Here is a 21290-nt window from a genome sequence, read left to right as displayed (position 1 = left end):
GAGGGCTAATGGTGGGCAGTTTTAATGCTTTTTATTTTATTTTTCATTGTTTATTTTTAAGTTGGCAAAATAAAAGAAATAACATTGCGATTTATGCACTAACAGTGTAACAGTGAAGAAGTAAACCGATCCTCTTTGGTATTTTTAGGCAAGTCAGAATTTGTTACTCACATTGTGAAACACACTATTTAATTAAATATCACATAACAATAACTTAAAGAGCTGTAAATGTTCAAGCTCATTACAATATTATTTTGGGACTTTTATTTCTTATATTATTAGGAGCTCAGGTATCACAACAGCCATTTTACATGTTACATTTTAAGTTGATGAAGCTCATGTGTTGCTGATACATGCTTACATTATTAAATATTGTGCGTTTTTAAATTTGTTAAAGTTTGGTTTATTACAGATAGTAAGAATTTTTATTATTTTGGGCTTAATCATTAACAAAAATGTTAACAAAAATTACAACTTTAAGTAGTCATTCATTTTAGTCCATTTTACTCTGTGTAATTTAAAAAAAAAATATGCAGTTTTAGTCAAATGGGCGAATTTGACATAAAAATCAACTAATATGACATCATAAAGTATTGACTAAATTTAAAGTAAAAAAAAAAACAACAACAAAAAACACTGTGGATTAGTGTCCTCCATTCTTCATCCCTGTGTTCAGGAGTTCCCCAAGGCTCCGTATTCGGCCCATCTAAACTGATTCCTCTTCACTCTGAGGCATTAAACTTGACCTTTTAATTGCACATATCACGCCCAAAATTCCTGCATGGTTGAGCATGCTGATGTGTACCGCTCTCCTTTAGTCTCTTTTCTCGTAATTGTACTGATTGTCATGTAATTCGAGCTTGCACTTTGCATCTCAACTGCTGTGAGCGGCAGGGGATGCCTGCTGTCTCTGAGGGCTCATTATAGAAGAATAATGAGATTGAAATTGCTCTTTTATAGAAATTGTTTTGCCCTACAATTTTGTGTTTAGATTGCGGGTAATATCCTGCATGCAGTCGCTATTATCTCTGCCATGTAATCTTTTTTTTCAAAGATCATTTGTGGCGGCGTACGTGGAATTCGTCATTTTAGCATAAAGAGAAGGAGGACTTGCTAATGAGCGCATGAAATATTCTGGCCACATGAATTTGTGTTTAGCAGCATTTGCATATTAATGATTTAGCCCTAAGCAGAGACACACATTAGCATTTAATTATTTGAATATCTTTCATTAGATTGCATAAGCTGTGAATCTGTTTACATTGGACTTCTTTAATAAAACATGCATTGCCTCATATGAAATGAATAAAGCTCTGTTGCCTTTTGTAAAAGCTCTGTGCATTTCAAATCACAAAGCTCTACTGTATCAGAGAAACTGCAGCACTTCAAACAGGATATTCTTAGGCGGCAGAAACGGAGATAAAATGATGAGAATAAAACTTTAAGATGAGATTAAGTGCGTCTCATAACTTCTAACTGACTGTCTTAAGCCCTCAGCAGGTCTTAGAAGTTTCTTCTTGTCTGTTCTTTTCTGTCAGCGTTAGCTTTTTTTGTGAGTCATGGTGGTTTCTTTTTAAGGTTGAGAGATGTTTGTTTACTGGTTTCTTCGCACCACAGCCAGACTGTAAAACTCATCCCGACCCCAAATTTGAGCTTTTTCTACCAGGTTTCTAGATGATTATAGAAATGGGTGTGAAGAAAGAGATCAGGGTGAAGGATATAGATGTCTGTAAGCAAGTACTCCTCAGAAGACCAACACTGTGTGAAAACCTATGTTCTGCTCGTCATACACGCGATTAGTTTCATTGAAGCTAAAAATGCACCCTCTTGTTGATGTGCATAGAGATGGTCAACACACTTTTAAAGGCAGGGATGAATGTTTAATCCATGTTTAATGAAGCAAATAAAATTGGACAATTTTCCAAAGACAATGTGAGTGGTGTCAGTGCTATTCAGTAGGGCTTTGTACTGGCAAGAATCTAGTGTAAGGTGTCCAGATGTCCTGCTATCCCCAGGACAGTCCCGTATTTCAGCTCTATTTTCAGTGTCCCGACTTATTATGAAAAAATAGTGTTTTGTCATTTCTTCTTTCCTAAATTATCTTTGCTTTGATTATAAAAGCGAGTAATAGTCTTCTGTCGAGAGAATAGCCTAATCAAAGGTAGCCAATCTTGTCACAGTATATTTTGGAGAATAGAAATATCATCCAATCACTATTCGATTCATTTGAATTTAGTGAGGGCGGGATATTAGAGAGCTTGGAGGTTGAAGTCAGACGTGAAGATGTCAAAGAAACTTGTGAACTTTTAATGAGGATCTAAGTTATTATGCGCAGTAAGTTGTGAAAAAAAGAACTCACTGTGGTATCTCGCTAAATGACACACACCAGAAGCGCTCTCTCAGACAGCGAAACCGGAATGGTCAAATACAGACACAGTTGTCAAAATGCCTATCATGTGGAGTATCTTACTTAAATACAGTTGGTTATGACTTGAACATAAACTTAAACGTAAACAACTTGTGAAAACCGGATATGTGCCAGTACCGTCCATCCCATCACGTATTCCAGCATGACAATTCTGGTCACCCTAATCTAGTGATACCTATCACGATACAGGGTGACATGAGGGTGAGTAATTAATAACAGAATTTTTTTTTTGGGTGAACTAACCCTTTAAGCAAGGCTTTACATTGTGATATTATTATTTTTTTTAATTTTAGGAAGGAATTTTTTTTAGAAAAACTGTCATAAAGCACACACCACCATTTGCATAAAACCTGAGAAAAAGTGTATTTTTTCATTAGAACAGTGGGATCTGCATTTGTGTATATCAGTCTCTGTTGCATCCAAAATCATAGCGCTAATTTTTGTGCAATCTGACTAAAGGAAAAAGTACTTGCAGGATTCTTTAGGTAAATAAAAAAAAGCGAAATCGAAGATCGAATGAGCTGTTTTATAATTCTAACTGAAAACGACATTGACACTGTTTTTTCATGTTTAATCCTCTGAAGCTGCTTGGTTTAAATCTATTGTTATCTATTGCGCCAAAGAAACAAGCGCGCAGCCATCTTTAGAATTTTGTCTTTGAACTTACATTTTTGCTACACATTTTTATGGCATCGCTGTCAAAGAGTAATTATCTTGTAAAGTGGATTTACTTATTGTATAGTTAATGAAAGTTATCATGAGCATTGTAATGTTTGAAGTGGATGTCGTAACAAATGTCAGTAGACCCTAGACCGGGAAGATTAAAAAATGAGTGGTTCATTCATAAGTCTGTGTAATCTTACCTTCATGCTGTGGAAATACAAACCAGAAGACCGAACACAACGAGGACAGAGTTGAAAAGGGGCGGGGCTACATAAGGTCTATAAAGTGGTATATAAATAAACGTGACTTGACTGGAGCTTGTGCAAACATATTCACATCGCTATGTTCAGATGGTTTCTTAACTGATGTTTTCTCAGTGCTGTTATTTTTGTTGTGTGTTTATTTTGTTATTGAGAGCACATATTTACATATTCATCTAAACGGATCACCAGCATGGATAGCGGCAGGATGTTAAGTGTGCTCTTAAATTAAAAACATAAAAAAACATTTGCGGTTGCGGTTCCTGTTTTGTTTTTTCTTCGGTGTTGCGGTTCCTGTTTTTTTATTTTTTTATTATTATTATTTTTTTAGAATTAATTAAAATAGTTGAACATTACAGTTACTGGAATCCCATCAGTTTTTCATGAATGTGTTCAAAGCTGTGGAGTTGGAGTGGATTAGTGTGTATGTGTGTGTGTGTGAGAAAGCGAGAAAAGCGAGAGGGGGTTGTGGCAGCATTGATTTAGTCATAAAACAGGCTTGTGATGTCTCACCCCCCCCATATGCTAGTCTCTCCTTCCTGTATCCTCCACCCTATCCCTCATTACAGACACTAGAAGACCACTTCAAGGTTCAGCTGTTTAGAGGAAGAACAGACAGCCGTACTTGGCTAATGGACAGTTCCTCTGCAAAATGATTGTTGACGGTTTTAATAATTCATATTGATTTGTGTATGGGGGTTGCCAGTAATGTGTATGCATGTGTGTGAGTGTGTGGCAGATTGGCCTGCAGCAGGAGGCCCTGATAGATATCTTATATTTTCTCCAGCTCTGAGGGGTCCTGCCGCTATTACCATACTCAATCTCGTGCGCGGGATGGTCCTGCTGTGGAGCAGTCTGCCAGGTGTTTTACTGATGATCGTTGCTGGCCTGGTGGGCCTCGTTTTTGCAAGGAACTTTCAAGATAAAAGCACAACAGAGAGGAAGAGATTGAGTGAATTAAACACTAATTACCCTTCATCTGTCTTCGACTAAAACGCACCCTTTTTGGCGCTCTGAATTTGAAATTGCTCTGTTGTAAGTAAACCAGCAGCAACATACAGTGACATACTTGTAAAGACAGGAAATGACTGGCAGTGAGATCGCCAGAAACAAAATAACACCGCCTGTAGCAGTCAGTAGAAAGGTAGTCTATAAATAAGTCATGTAGTACTTTTTTTATATGCTACATCTGTATCTGTTTTATTGCATTATGCACAGATTGCACACAACTTAAATTTTGAGCGAACTTAGGCAATATTTAAACATGTTATCCTAAAATGTCCATTGTTTCTCTCTTCTGAATGTAGCATTGGAAATCCAATTCAATAGGAAAGTCAGATTCAATTGAGTGAATCAGATTTGACAGTTCTTTCAGCATACAGCATTCAAGATTCAGCATTCTAGCATACTGCTTACTAAATATTACAATACAGATATGACAGAAACAGTAAGAGAGCAGTGTGCTATTCGGAATTCAGCCTCTGTGTGTCATGTAGCATTAAAGTCTGATTCGTTGTAAGTCTTTTTATTGCAAAATATTAGTAATGTGCGGCTAAGTCAGGAAGCCTATGCTGCTGTGCATCATTGTGTTTTAAACTGATGTAAGTTATTAACTGATGTAAGTTAAGATATATTCTATGTGGATTTAGTATACATTTATTAATGTCGTTGTATTGTTTTTGTACTTTTTTCTTTGTGCTAAAATAATTAAATAAATAAAACTTAAATGGGTGTTCCCATCACTGCTACTAACCAGTAAGTGCAAGTTCTTCCGCATTTCGATCACATTTCATCCATCATGTTCTGTGCTCTGACTGATAGCTGACGTAATGACAGTATTTATGGAGGAGGGTGTGTGCTGCTGAATGTAGGCCAACAAAAAGTGAAAGACAATAGCAAGCAGCGCTGATTCCTACAGGTGTCAGGAAGCCTAAGAGAATGTCACGCCGGCCGTTAGACATGACAGGTGCTTCCATGTGCATCTGAACCACACACGTCTTGTAGGGCATCATATGCACCTTGCTTGAGGTGTTTGCAAGGTTGTGTGTTTTGCAGATTGAGGTTGAGCTATATTTCTTTCGTTTTTACAGCATTAACTAGTGGGCATGACACTCACAGATTGACCCTGCTGTACATGTAGGGATGTTTATTTGATATATCTACATTAACATTCAAAAACAAGTAATAGTTCAGCTCTGAAACTACCTTTATGGCCCTGCACTTGAACACTCCCTGATGAGGACCTTTAAACCCGACTGCAATGAAGTACTTTACGCAATCACACTTCATAAACACTAACAGCACAGACCTTAAAGGTTGTTTTTTTTGTTTTTTGTTTTTTACGAGGTGACAATGATTGCGTTTTGATGTAGCTTTGTAATCAAATATGTTGAAGAAAATTTCTTTTTGTGGTATTTCTCCTGTTATTATGCTCCTATGCCACTGGAGTGCTACAACACAAGAGTTGACACATGATTCATTTTGCAAACTGCCAGTAACGTGTGAGTATTGACTGACTTTCCTCACAGAGGTCAATTCTTGCTAGGCTACGCCTACGGTGACCTTATAGCGTGACATTGGATACGAGTTCTGAGCTGCTCAGATTAGCTCTTAAAGACCTGTAAACACACTTCACGTTTTACTTTCTCTAATATGAAGCAGCCAAAATGCAGCAAATGGAAACTTGCAACCCTCATCGGACCACTCAACAGCTGCCACGTGGCACCATTATGAACTGTGTGTGTTTCAGTGTGTATGGGGTGTGGTTATCAGACGTTTCGACTGAAAATCCAGACAGATAGCTTGAACGTAATTGAAGGCTGAAAATATAGGCTCTCTCTCCAGAGTAATTTCACAGTTTTTCCTCTCCTCTTCAGATGAGCTCCAACACCGGCACTCTACCATTATCTGAAATTACCATTAAATCATCTATGTTCAAATACCACACTGTCATCCTCCATCTCCCAATAATATATGATGTTTTATGGGTTTTCATTCAGAAAGGCAGGAGTCATCCGGGCCACAGAACACACACAGGAAGCACTGAGGGTTTGGAGAGTTCACAGAGATGATGGTAGGAAGTCTGACTCTCTGGTCTGGCCACTTAGGCAGCAGTGTCTTGAAACAGCGGGACTAGCATGCCTTATGCAATAACTAAGCTGAATGCATTGAGCAAGGTCGAAATGATTAGGCTTTCCACTGCCTTTAGACCATTCACTTATGTGTGCTTATGTGAGACAAGAGTCACTATTTCTCTTTCTTTCCATTCAGCAGACATATGTGTGCAGCCTATTTTATTAGTAGGCGAGCATCACTATTATTATTATTCAGTATTGTTAGTCATTCTGCAGTACAGACATAACTGACACCTCATATCATGTGGGAAAATGTGTGTTATTACTTTTCTAAGCGATCAGACTTATTATTTTCACCTGGCAGAGGATAAATGCTATAGACTTGCATTGAAGGTGGGAGCCAAATCATGTCTAGACACCAGAATATTATAGAGACTTGATAGACTCTTTTGACTTGGACCAAAGACAAGTCAACTAGCAACCATGGTAGCACTTTATTTTACAGACCTGTTTCGCATGTACATAGTGTATACTTATTGTAGTAATTACAATAACTGGGTAATAACTTGGTATAGTCCTGAACATACCCCTGAACCTAATCTTAACCCATGCAGTTACCTTATATTATTTAGTACTTTCTTGGTAAGTACATTGAAAGTGCACACCATTCTTGGTGGTGTCTAGTTGCATCTGACCCTAGAACTAAGTTGAAATCACAAATATAAAGAGAAACAGGCTCAAAGAATATCCTGTGTTCTTTCAGACATTTCCATATATACATGTATTTTGCCCTTGTAGCTGTTTTGTAAATGACTTGCAGAGTAGTTTTGCATATCCCAGATTAAGCTCCAGCCATATCCTGCTGAGCTGTGGTGTTGCGTGTGGTAGTCATGTGTCCTATGAAGTAGTGGCTCTGTTCAAGCACACCCCCGCTCCTCTCGATAAGAGGTGAGGCACGTAAAGACCCTCATCCACCCCAGCAGCGCAGAGGGAATTAGCATACGTTAGTTGCCTGTGGGCCGGGATTATTGTTCTGTCTTAAATTCAATTTCTCTTACCTCAGGACAAGCCTCTGTACTAGGATTAGCTCTCTCTGTGTATCCGTCACTCATGTGTCCTCAAAGGTGTACTGTTTTCTCCCCGGCTTTGTGGTTAGCTTGTGACACGTTATCAGTCTGTGCCGCATGGATTGGGTTTAAATGATTCACAGACATGGCTGGGAACTGGTGTGTGTCAGAGGTGTTGAAGCTTAAATGATCGCTGTGAACTAAACAGTCAGCACATGAGCATCTCTAGGATTCATCCGTGTAATGGTGTCACTCTCTGATTGTTATAGATATTGAAATATTATAATGTAGTTCCTGTGTGAACCAGTCTCCAATTTCCTGTGATAGTTATGAAGACAGCAGGTGTGACAATGTTTGATGTAGGATGGATGTTGTTTGCTGGTAATGGATATGTCGGATGTTAAAGATTAGAGATGTATGTAAATGTTCTACAGACATGTGATCAGATGAATTTGACTACTCAAATAGAGAATCTGTTGAGTCTGATCAAATGATTCCTATGAGCCAATTTGTGAAGTGAATCAACATCTGACTCTTTTTCTTAACTATTAGTGAAGCTGAAATCTGTATTATTACTAACTTGCTCTTTATTTGACAATGTGTAGTCAGAAAAATATATTTGAAACAGTAAATAAATGGTAAACAAATAAAAAAGAATACATAATACATTGCTTTACATTATATTGTAAACTGTACATTGCCTTGTAAAGTCAGCAATTATATTCAGCTTTGTTTTACCAACTTGCAGTTCAGAAAGATATTCTGAGATTATGCGTCATCATATGCGCTCACAGTGCTGTTCCAAGATTTGGGTTTATAAGATTTTTAAAATGTTTTTGAAAGAAGTCTTTTATGTATTTATTTGGCATTTATTTGATAAAAACTACAGTAAAGACGGTTTTCAGGATCAATTTATTTCGTCCTTGTGAAGAAAAGTATTCATTTCTTTAAAAAAAAAACGTACTAACCCCAAACATTTGAATGGTAGTGTGTGTGTATATATTATTTTTATTATCAAAAAAGCAAGCCCAGGGTCATCCCAGTCGGGTCTGTGTCAGTTGAGCTTGCCTTTCTCCAGACTGACGCTGAATATATATGAATCCCTCAGCAGTTTCGGTATTACTGCATTAAATGGGGCGATAAAATGAGTGGTGACTCACCATTATTGAAAACTTGTTATTAACTGAACTGAAGTTTATGGAGAGAAATGTTCTCTGGTGGGTTCATCAGAGACTTATAAAGAAATAAAAGGATTCCCTCGGCTAAGTTAGGCTGAAAAGAGTTTTATTGCAGTATCTACAGCAAATATCATTGAGAACGAAGTAATTTTTCAGACCGGTTTATCACTGATGCGTGCCCGCGACCCCCCCCCCCCTGACAGTTGCACCCTTGATTATGACTAGAGCTTTAAAACACCTTTGAATAATCTAGATTCTGAAGTAAAATACACCTCTGTATTTGACCCCCAGTTTTCATCTGCCAATTTCTCCCCTCTCTCGCCGGTTCTGCATTGCTGCTAACGTGCTAATTGCTTTGTAACAGCTATGTTTTGACAGGAAGCTACGCTAATGTAGCCCGCTAATTAATGGGTCTCTATATACAGCCAGATTTAGACAAGAAATGCAAATGCGAAATAGGGTCTGATGCCGATGAAATTGTTTGTATCGACCGAGACGGTCGGGGCGAATTTCGACAATGCTCCTGGGAGCTCCAGGTGTCCAATTGCAGCTTCACAAAATACCACTGTGAATCCTGAAAGTTTGTGTGTGTTTGTTGTGCCTCAGAGGGGCTAGTTATCTACCGCTTGCAGCCCGGTTCCTCTCGACCTCCCTCGGGCTGAGTGGCTCTGAGTAATTGAGTGCCACCTGAAAGGTTGTTCTGAAAGGTGGGTTATCTGCCCGCTTTAATCCCACAGGAGGACGGCACAGGGAGAGGAAGGGGACAAGCCCCTGAGGGCTGGAGTCCCTTTCTGCCAGCCACAACTTAGGCAATATGGGAAAAGTCACTCAGGGACACAACTTTGAAAATATGAATGACTTGTGGCACCTAGAGATGGTGTAACTAATTATATTTGTTTGCATGTCTACAGGACTGTTTTATAAATTACTCAGTAGGTACGTGTGAGAGAAAGTAAAGATGCTCAAGGTTAACATAACACTTGGGACAAGTACTAGTACAAGTTTTAAACTAAAGCAAAGGATATTTCATGTACTTGTGCATTTGAATTATGAAAGAGTGGCATAATAAATGGAATTAAATTATTTGAGCCTTCTTGTGAAGTTTAAAAGTTTAAACAATTCCTTAAAAATATTCAATCAAAAGAACAATTTGTTTGAGAGTCAGACATTATTATCTGCATCCCACTTATGCACTCAGTGATTATATATGCATATGCCACATTGTTTTGTTTTTTTTGTCGAAAAACGTAATTTGTAGAAAACAAAATCTGAAAAAATACTTTCAGAATTCAGAAATCTGTTTTGTTGACTACACACCTCTGTAGACAGTCAGTGTTCATTTGCTACAGAAGCAGATCGTCTCTGTTCTGTTGGCCGGAGCCCAGTGAGTGTTTGTTTTCTGGTGTGGCCACGACATGCCCTTCAGACTGCGTGCATCAGATTGCACTGTGTCCTCGTGCTGTTTGAATGGAGACGTGTGCGGCACATTAACTTCCAGAAAAGCTCAAGAACAAGAAACTGGCTCAATAGAGAATGCTGAGAGTCCACTTTTCTCTGTATGTGTTTCTCTAACCTGTACTTTTTTTTTCTCTTGCAGACGGAACCTTACCAAGCTCTCGCTGATCTTCAGTCACATGTTGGCCGAGATTAAAGCCATCTTTCCAGGTGGACAGTTCCAAGGAGACACATTCCGCATTACCAAGGCAGACGCGGCCGAATTTTGGAGAAGGTCTTTTGGCGAAAAGTAAGTTTGAGTAGTTTTCTTGTTTCCAGACGTATCTGCCAAATCAGATGCGATCTTTCCAGTCTTTCATTAGAGCTCCAATCAATTAAAACTCTTTGTCATGGAGAAAGGCTTTTTCTCTTCTCCATTTAGCAGCGAGTAAGTGGGGTGAACTGTCTGGTCATGTGCTGGAGTGCTGTTCTTGAGTCAGCCCTGTGATTTAGCATACATCTGCACACTAAACCAGACACAATGATGCCTTTCCTAACTGCTCTAGTCAGCGTTTGTGAGGTGAAGGTCACTGGTTAGCTGATTTTGTTTCCCAATAGATAGCATTAAGGGTCTTCAGCTTCTGTCTTAATTCTGGAATATGAGTTTTCTCAGACTGGGCTTGTTTGCTGGGAAGAGTTTCAGTTTGCTGCACTGCCAGCGTATAGATAGAGGAGATAACATTGTGGCAGTTAGTCGATTAGTAAGATTGGCTAGTTCAGGAGTTTTCAAACTGGGATACGGGCACTCCCAGGAAGTGCTAGGTGGTCCACGGAAAATAATAATAACTAAAAATAATAATAAAATAAGGAAGAAATTACATTATTAGAGTTTCATTCTGTGTTCTAAAGAGCAATCATTTTTATTGTGTTTACATTAGATTTATGTTTCTCTTCAGGTTTAAAATAAGAGTAAAATAAGAATAAATAAGAGAATAATAAAGTAGTAATGCAGTAAAAAAGTGTCACTCATCTCATTCACAGTTGAATAGTGCTTGAATTGCATTTAATTTTACTAATTTTCTGCAGGTTTAACGCTGATCTATATAATTGGTGTATAAAGCCACCTCTCAAACAGCTCACGAGCACCAAATTGAGCTCCTTTTCATGGCTAGTGGTGCTTAAACGGTCAAATACACACAAAAATATGTCAAAATACCAGTCTTGTCGAGTATTCAGGTTAAAATAGTCTGTTTTTTTTTTTTTTTACGTAAATTGGTTAGTAGTATGTTGTGTAACAGTATATAAGATCCATGCATAAGCTCTTAAAGTGACAGCAGCCTAATAAACCCGCTACTGTCATGTTAATCAAAGAACAAAAGATAAAGAGAAAATCACTCCCTGTTCTTGACTGAATAAATTTAGTAATATTAATTGTAAGCATTAATCTGTATTTTTTTTTAATACTACTGCTAGACCCACCTGAAAAAAACTTTTTCAGGTTTTCAGTTTTCAATTTCACAACAATTATAGAGAGTCTGTGCGCTGCTACACTATTAAAAGTTATTAATTCAGTTAGGACACCACTGAAGGCCTAGGTGTGAAATGCACGGCGCGCTACTGTAACTAAGATATATTTAACAAAAATAATCATTTTTATAAATAATAATAAAAAAAAAAAAATGGTGTGCAGCTTTCATTCTGTTATAATCTGCTCTTTGTTTTGTTTTTTTACATAAGAACGCAGTGATTAGTCGACCATTCTGATGTTGTTTTGGAGATGTTTTTTCAGTGCGTTGCTGTGAACTGTGAAGAGATTTCGATTTAATTTCGATTATATAAGTTTGTTTGAGGAGTTATTCTTTGACTGTAATTTTAATTGCTTCTCCTGATAGAAAAAAAAAAAGTAGTAGTAATAATTTGGATTAAAGTTGAATAAAGCTGATTTCTATTCCAAGTGCAACTCTCAGAAAAATCATCTGAGCGCAGATCTCTCTAGATCGTCATCCATTTGCCATGTTTAATTCATTTGCAATTTCTGTGGCTGCTGCATAACTTATCTTCTGTTTAATCCAGCAAATCGTAGGGTTAAAGAAAGTGTAAATGTATGCACGGATACACAGACTTTGCTAGGGGCGGAAAGGCCTCGTAATGGGGCAGGTGTGATTAGCTATCCCAGAGAGGAAGAGCAAGAGAAGGGGAGAGAGAAAGAGAGATTGAGGGATGGGAAAAGACCGGAGCAGTCTCTAGTGTGTATCTTGTTACTGCTCTGATATATTATAGATTATTATAAAGGTCTACTTCCCGCTCTGTACAGAGGAAGTGTGCATGAGTCATTGATACGAGAAACAGAGCGGCCTTCCTTTAGCTCTTCTATCTCTGTTTCTCGCTCTCTCTGTTTGGAAATAGAAAACTCAGCATCCTTATGCCATCAATCCAGTGAGCACTAGAGCTCAGATTTGTAGCTTGCAGAGTTACTGTTGCTACACAGCGAATCTATGTAAGCATGTCTGTGCATGTTTTTGTATAATGAGACAATATAAATGAGCTTGTTTAACGTAGCAGTTTCTAAAAGTCTTGGTTAAAAATCTTGGTTTGAGGATTTAGAAAAGTTGGAATGAGTATGAAACATTTCTAGGTTTGCAATCAAATAAGTAAATCAGTGACAATGATCATGTGAACTCTTTTTCAGATGTTCTCTTGCTTCCAAGTTGTATACAAATTGCAAAGTTCAGTTCAGTGACTTCCCTATTTAATGTATTTTTGGATAAATGATTAGATAGGACAAAAAAATTTACTTCATGACATTGTTTTTTGGGGAAAAAGGCAGAATTGAAGCATTTTCGGTTCATGATCTCAGACTTTTGGACCCTGCTGTGTATATATACCCAGTCTCTAGATCTTATCTCTAGATTCTTTAAACCTTCAAAAACAAGACTGATGTCTTGTCACTTGCCTAATTCATCCATCAGGTCAGAATGCTCTAAGACTAGAAAGAAAATATCAGTTCTTATATGTTCTCTCTCTCTCTCTCTCTCTCTCTCTCTCTCTCTCTCTTTCTCTCTGTGCCGCTTGATAATGGAATAAAATGCTTTTACTCAGAGTAACCAGCGAGAATGGAATATATGTGAAGTTACCTCCCCCTCTCTCATCCGAACACCGTTCTCAGATCAGTTTCAGTTCTGATGTACGGACTAACCCAGAGCAGATGCAGATGCATTGTGGGTATTTGATATGCAGATGATATAATGAGGGAAACAAGAGAAGCAACACTGTTTCCTCATTATCAGTTCATATAAATGTCCTGCTGTTTGGCTGACTGACGGGTCGAGGAGAGATTTGTTTTCAAGCTAATTTTTCTTATTAAACTCCCTTCTGTCCACCGGGACTCAGATCCGTTTTAAACTCTCATTTAAATGTGGTAAGTGGCCATGGGCCAATAGGAGCACAGTTTCCAGTGGCAACACTGAAGGCCACCGACTGAGCTGCCTGTTTTCTGTCTTACTCTGGCTGCAACTGTTTAGTGACTTAAAATAATGCACTCGCTGATTTTAGTCCGATAGCACAGGGATTATCACACAACCAAATCGCCACAGAGCAGGCACTCTGATTCAGAATTTTACCCAATTTGTTTCTCTTAACGCACAACATGGCTTTGCCGAGGCTTTTTGATGCCTTTAAATGGATGCAGAAATCTGCCTCCTGCCTCGTGACCTGTCTCGCTCTGACTCTCCAGTCTCCACCCCTTCACTCATTTATTTATTGGCATGATACAATTATGTGTGTCTCTATACCTGTCCTGGATCAGTAATTGGCAAGGACAGGGTCCTTAATGAGCTTCCCTTTATGTCGTCCACTGAGAGATGCCCTCGGCCCATTAAAAAGTCTTCCTTAATTAAGAGGTCAGCTATTCTAATACATGTAATTAAACGAGATCTCGTCTTTCTTCACAGAACCAAGCTCCGCTCTTCCGTCCAGCTGCTTGATGTGCATCAGTGACAGTTTAAGGGGGATTATGCTCAGAAAAATTACTTGTAACGCTCCATATGGGATATGTATGGTATTTATGAGCCAAGCTTTTATTTCTCTACCCTCCAGTAAACCCCACCAGATTGATTCATTGTTTTCATCACTGCACTGACTGGCGTTTAGCAAGTGTGTCAGAGGCCAGAGTGAGTTTCCTTATTCCTGGCGATGCATCAGCACTTTTGTGCTGTTTCACTGTGGCTGCTGATTAATACATATGCAAAACACAATTCTGCTCTGTAAAATTTCCACGCTAACTGCAGTTTAATCATGCTGAAGATGCTTAATGCGCAAAACTCATGATGTGATGGAAATGAGTTTGAATGCTGAGATCATAAAGCTTATGGAAATCAACATACAAGTGACTTTTAGTTACCTTTAGTCTACATTTAGTTAAACTTAGGACATTTTAAAATGAACAAAGTGAACAGCACCTCACCAAGGCTGCATTTATTATTAAAATACAGTAAAAACTGTAATCAGAATTACATCTTCCAGTGAGTCATATATGAAGGGAATTTTAATATCGTATTAATAATTAATTTAAGAACTTTTTAAAGAGCAATAGAGGTCAAGAAGATGTTGTCATTTAGATTGGTTAATCGTGTGTAAGAAAGGTTTCTGTATGTGTTGAGACTTAGCCAGCAGGCCACTGCCCTCTCTAATAAGAATCAGCAGAGCTGATGTTTCCTCATTAACCTGCTGGTCTGTCTGATTCAGTGTGGATCTTCCACGCCATTGTCTCTTTATTGACCTGATTAACAGGGCCTGATCCTCAATCCAGTTTAACTGTTTTAATCCATAACAAGTTTCACTTCCTGACACACTCAGGCTACTTGCAAAACCGGAAAGTTTCTGGTTTTGGTCCCAAAGCAATCTAAGAATCGGCAGCCAACAGGAGTCGAAGGAATGATGGGTAAACGCTCTCTCAGGGTGGCTGACACTGTCAGATTGTCAAAATAATGAGAAGTAGATCCTCTAGTTATTAGTGTGACGAGTTTGTTTTCTTCTTACCTGAAGGAATATGATGTGCCATTAGCCTGAAGTAAATGTTTTTTTTTTTTTGTTAACCAAGAAAAGAGAACAGGCTTAAGACACAGCTCTGCTTTGTTTTTTCTTTTTCTCCTTCTGAGTGTGTGTTTGTGTCTGAAAGTGTTTACTGGTCAATTTGTGACGGTCAGTGTTTATGAAACTTCTTAAGAGAAGTCGAAGCAGTGTGTGGGTGGCACTTTTCTCCACATGCTCTGCTATTCACCTCACAACCTCCATTTTGTGTCTCTCATAGACCACCAGGCATACAACGTTTTTAGAGAACGTGAATAAGAGTTTACAGTCATAGACACGGATACACCTTAAGACTTGCGTTCTTAGTCATTCTGGCGTGTGTGCTTTTTGTTTTTTTCATGAATTGAGAAATCAAATTTTCCTTGAGCTTTTGACATAGGCTACAAGACGTCATCATACTCATACTATTTCATATATAGTTTCAGAACTGAAAACTTTCTTGTTAGTTCCAAAACAGCTTTTATTGAAACCAAGGTCTGAAAATGGCTCGTTTTGGAAGGTGCCAATTTATGACGTCATAGATATTTGAAAAAACGCCTCTGCAGAAGATGATCAACACCTACTTCTACATCATTGCGTGTTTGGCCCCGCCCACTGGCGCAAAGAGAGATGCAGGATCACTCCTCAAAAATAACAATACCTGCCAAAGGATCCTAATGCTAGGAATGTGCTTATTTTCAACTATGTGAATGTCTCAGTGGAGCATTATTTGTTTGTTCTGTACATTTCTCTGTGGATTCGTTGGTAAATCAGTCACATTTCGGTGCAGGCTTTGAAAACAGTAATTCCTAATTCGATCAACTTTACATTGTTTCTCTTAGTCTGTTTCTCAGAGGGTTGAAATCAGGCTAGAAAATGGCCTTTTAGTACTAAATTATTTTTTATGTAAAAATCATACTAACATTATAAGTGCCCTTCAGGAAATATTATAAAATAAAAAAATGCAGTTCATTGCCCCTTTAAAGAGTGAATATTATCTAATGCGTGGGATTTGTACACTCAAGTTTGAGGAACCCTTAGACTTTCAGCTAATCCATGGACTCCCAGTGTAATATGTTGTTTTGAGTATTTTCCACTACATTTATATTATTATTATTATTATTATTATTATTATTATAACCTTTATTTTACAGGAAAAGAAGCACATTGAGATTAAAAATCTCTTTTACAAGAGCGTCCTGGCCAATACTGCTTTAACATGTCATAGCAACACACTCATGGCAACCACTCACATTTTCTTCAGAAATATCTAGTACCTCAACATTTTCGCAGGCCAGTGATTGAAGGATTTGATGTTTGATTCAGTTCATGTGTTTATAGCCCAGAGCAACTGGATGCAATTTTGAGAAGGATTTACACAAGTCTTATCCCAGTGTGCATTTTTGTGTTTTGTGTGGTTCCAGGACAATAGTGTCATGGAAAATGTTCCGGCAGTGCCTTCACGACGTGCATCCCATCAGCTCCGGGTTGGAGGCCATGGCTCTGAAATCTACCATCGACCTCACCTGCAATGACTATATCTCTGTCTTTGAGTTCGACATCTTCACTCGTCTTTTCCAGGTAACCCCTGAACCCCCTCAAATCCCAAAATCTCATCTAAAACCGAATTTCTCACCATGACAAACACGCTAGATCTGCAGATGAGATAGCATTTAAATGTCAACTACTCTCTTAACTGCTAATCGTAATAACGAAAGCAATATAGAAGGAACACCCTTGTTTTTATCTCTCTCCAGTGTGGGTTGATCTACTCATTCTGTGGAGAAACCTTGTACATGGATGTCTCACAGATAACCACATTTAAATTGAAAACATCAAACACGTCTCAATGTTTTGTAGTCATTAGTCTCCGCGTGCTGATGGAAAATAGTGCTAACGCTGGGGATCACCTCTGCAAATGAGTGTAGAGTGGGAGGTTTGTTTTACACAGAGGAATCCCTTAGAAAAACACACCTCATCTTTAACCACAACACACACATGCTTACAAACCTGTGTTTGCAGAAGCCTTATTACGTATCGGTTGCAAAACACCCACTTTTTGACTACCTACTCAAGCCTGCAAGCTGCATAAAAATGCTAAAATTCCCATAAATGTGTTGGAAGGACCCACATCATTTCATTAGCGTGGATTTGTTTATGTGTGTGAGTCAATCAATGAGCAATATGGAGTTTATATCTCATGCCGGCTGAATCACCTCACACGAACCCCGCTACCTTACAGCTAAAGCCAATAAAACTACACCCTGCTCATTTGAACATCCAAACGTCTCTTTGTAGCTCTTCTCCTGATTTTGGGAAATTGCTTGAGTCTTGATTAGTTCAGTCGGCTTGTATGGGGAAAAAGGAAACCGAACAAACTTTTCTGTTTTACCACATTATTTATTCACAGTATCAAGAGTCCCAGCTGCTTTTCATTTAGTTCTAACATGTCAAGATGAGTTTATTTAAGAATGCACAAAGAAACAAAGTATTGGACCTTTGAGTCAGTCTTAAAACATTTCTAAATATCATTTCATTGCATTATAGATCAGGGGTTATGAAACTGCAGTCCAGGGGCCATAAAGGGATACTGGGAGATCTACAGAAAATGTGTAATAAAATATGCCTTTAGGGCTGTCAAAGTGAACATTTTAAGTTAATATATTAATGTGTATAAATGTCAATAAATCAATATTTATATTGAAATATATTTTAACACAATCACATGTCAAAATATGCAGCTTTGGAACAATACTTTACAAATAAATCTAAATTAAATCGAAAATCTTCCTGTTTATGCTAAATTCATACATCTAAAATTACCTGTGATTTGGGAAAAAGTAAGTAAAACAAGTAAATATTTCTAGATAATATTTTATCAATATACCTTTTGTACAGTGAGAATATAAAAGCTATTTTTAATGTAAGAAAATTGTCATTAAATTATAGGCTACACTTCTCACACAGTATAAACAGGTCTATACATGAAAAAGAACCAGGGGATCATCATATTTGGGAGTCCTTAGCATTAAAAACCCCTGCTTTGGATAATAAAATTCAAACTAAACAGTATCTGCAAACAAATTATGGTAGATCTTTTCTCAGAACTAACTTCAATGTTCTTTAGATTTCTTATGGATCAGTTCAGTTCTCCATTACCATTATGCATGAATTATAAAGAACCTTTTACTTCCAGATAGGGTTACTTTTACTTCCAGATACTTTTTTTCTTCATTATGAAAAGCATATATTGTAGTTTATAATTTAGCACACTTCTTTTTGTTAAATATTTAGTTTAAAAAATGTTTTTGCACTCTTTCTTTAAACTGAATAGCACATGGTTTGATTATGTTGATTGGATATTTTTAACCGTGACTGTTCAAACACTTTTTAAAGTTGTATGTCCACCTACAAGGGAAAATAACCCAGTTTAGTTGGTGTGTTAAAGCCATCTTGATTTAACTGTCTGGGAGGTCAGTGATGGTAAAAATAAAACGAATGCTGGCACATACCAGTCTGACTTCTGTTTTCTGAGCTATTTGAAGTATCACAGATTATGGACCTCCTAAACCCACTACCTCTATCTCTAACCTAACCTAATTTTCTCTTCCCTGTAGCCATGGGGCTCAATCCTGAGGAACTGGAACTTCCTGGCAGTTACGCACCCAGGCTACATGGCCTTCCTGACGTATGATGAAGTGAAGGCCCGTCTGCAGAAGTACATCAACAAACCTGGCAGGTACAGACTAGTCTGCGCGTGTGTGTGTGTGTAACTGGATGGCTGTAATAGACATACCATCTGCTGCGTGGTGCGCCGGGCCAGCCAGCTGTTTTTCTCCAGTCTGGCAGACGAGTCGACCCCGCTTGCATGGGAAAGTGGGCGAGGCGGAGATGTTAGCTTATTACAGGAGTCTCTTTGTCTGTGTTTATGTTCTCGCCGACTCTTGTCAGCACTGCTTCTAGAATCTAGGATCAATATAATCTGGAAATACACTCATGACCTATGCATTGGTAACCCAGATTATACCATACCAGTAAGCCAAGTGTGGCGGACTGTGCCACAGGGAGACAGCGGTAGTTAAATCCAGTCTGTTTGGATTAGCTGATTAGAGAAACAGCATTGCATCAGTGCTGAAACAACTCTTGAGGTCCAGAGCCAGACGGCAGGCGCGATTACACACTGGTTAGAGTCGTTTAACGCAATAGCAAGATAATAGCGAGGCCATAAAATAAGAAACTTTATGGGAAAGGACTCCCTCTGTTTGAATTTCACCAGGAAGATGGGCCTTTTTAAATGGCTGATGTGGGTTGGAGAGATGTGGCTAAACAAACAGACGGAAGTCGAGGACGGTGGGTGGTCGAGCTGAACTGTATGCAAATACCAATCTACTGAAGAGGAGCAGCAGCTGTGTGTGTGCGTTTAGAGAAGGTCTTGGCGGCACCCAAGGGGACTATATGTGTTTCACGCTGAGTTTCTACCCGTAACAGTCACCTGGTAAAATCAAGCTTTTGACACGCTAGATGTCATATTATTATCTGAGCAGTGTGACACGAGAGGCAGGGTTCATTAGTGCGGAAACGCACACTCTCTGCCTCAGTAGTCACAGCAGCTCAGAGCTTTTTATGATCTATGAGTGATGACTCTGAGGGTTTTGGTGACTTAGCTTGATTCCTCTGACAATCATTTCCCAGTTCTTCCTCTGGTCATTCACATTGAGTCTGTGCTCTCGGCCTACCAGGACCTGTGTCTGCCCAGTGCCACAGTGCAGAATAACCAGCCGTAGGGAGTTAAATTACCTCAAGAAACAAACACTAATGTCTGGAAGTCCATTTTTGAAGAAAGCCCTTGTCACATGAAGGAATTTTTTTTTTTTTTTTTTACTTTTCTGAACTTAACTTTGTGTGATTAATGTTTGATTCATGAACAAATTATTCTTTTGAAATGGTTATTTTTAATGAATTGTTTGATCCAGTTTACAGAACCATTTGTTTATGAACAAAATGTTTTCACTCAGTTCTTTTTAATGAAGTGCTTGATCCAGTTTGTCATATGGACCACTTAAACGGTCATTTTTATGAATTGTTCAAACCTCAAAGCTTAAAGGGTTTTAGTTCACCCAAACATTTAAGTTCTGTCATTAATTACTCACCCTCTTGTTGTTCCAAACCCATAAGACCTTCGTTCATCTTTGGAACACAAATGAAGATATTTTTGATGAAATCTGAGAGCTTTCTGTCCCTCCATTGACAGCTACGTCATTGCAACTTTCAAGGCCCAGAAAGGTAGTAAAACATCGTTAAAATAGTCCATGTAACTACAGTGGTTCAACCTTAATATTATGAAGTGACGAGAATACTTTTTTTTTCTTTCGCAAAAACGAAAATAACGACATTATTCAACAATCTCTTCTCTTCCACATCATTATCCTATGCTGTTAACGTAGTGTGAACCCAGTGCTTCTGGGTTCTACGTCAGAACGTCGGCTCACTATTGGCCGACGCTGGTCATGTGTGTGATGACCCAGGAGCTAGCCAATAATGAGCCGACGTTCTGACGTCAAATTTTAATTTTTGGGTGAACTAACCCTTTATGTCTCCATTCATTCTAATAGCATGGATTTTTTTTGTCAAAACTGATTTGATTAAAACTAGTCTCTTAGACTATGATCTGTCCTGGGACTCAACTGTGCTTACATTTCAGAGTAAAAATTGACATCAGACAATCAGTCAAATTCAATTAAAAAACAAAGCAAAAAAACACTTTGATGCCATTTTTTTTCGTTTCAGGGAGTTTTGCTTATTCTCTAAATTAAAAGTATCAAAAGGCAAATAATAAATGATGCTGATAGTAAATTATGAATAAGGCATTTTCAGTAAAAAATGCCTGTAGCAAGTCTCATGTGAAACTAGAGAGTCAGAGAGATGAGTTGGTAGAATAAAGAATGTTAACAAGAGTGTAGAGACCTATACAATGTTTCCCCCGTGCGTGAAAAGAGCCGTGTCCAGTGTGAAAGCAGTACAGTGGAGCATTTACGGATTAATCACATTTAACACAGAGAGCTCCATTCATCCCTAGCAGCTGCATTAGAAATAACTCTAATGTAATTCAGAAATCCCGC

At 38.3% G+C, this 21290-nt stretch overlaps 1 protein-coding gene across 2 annotated transcripts in view; it reads left to right on the top strand.

Annotated features, from left to right (window-relative positions):
• The window catches only part of cblb (Cbl proto-oncogene B, E3 ubiquitin protein ligase), a 64962-nt gene that overhangs the window by 22894 nt on the left and 20778 nt on the right, over nt 1-21290 (top strand). The window contains exons 1-4 of one of the 2 annotated variants that reach the window (XM_084400206.1): nt 2496-2629; nt 10268-10414; nt 16596-16752; nt 18789-18910. In XM_084400206.1, the coding sequence (XP_084256332.1) occupies nt 10305-10414; nt 16596-16752; nt 18789-18910 (389 nt within the window). In that variant the 5' untranslated portion in view covers nt 2496-2629; nt 10268-10304. Of the gene's footprint in view, nt 1-2495; nt 2630-10267; nt 10415-16595; nt 16753-18788; nt 18911-21290 lie in introns of those variants that run through there. The other variant, XM_084400205.1, reaches the window with a different exon arrangement.

Source organism: Rutilus rutilus, assembly GCF_951802725.1.
Source record: "Rutilus rutilus genome assembly, chromosome: 25".
Taxonomy (NCBI): domain Eukaryota; kingdom Metazoa; phylum Chordata; class Actinopteri; order Cypriniformes; family Leuciscidae; genus Rutilus; species Rutilus rutilus.
This window is presented reverse-complemented; position numbering and strand designations above follow the sequence as displayed.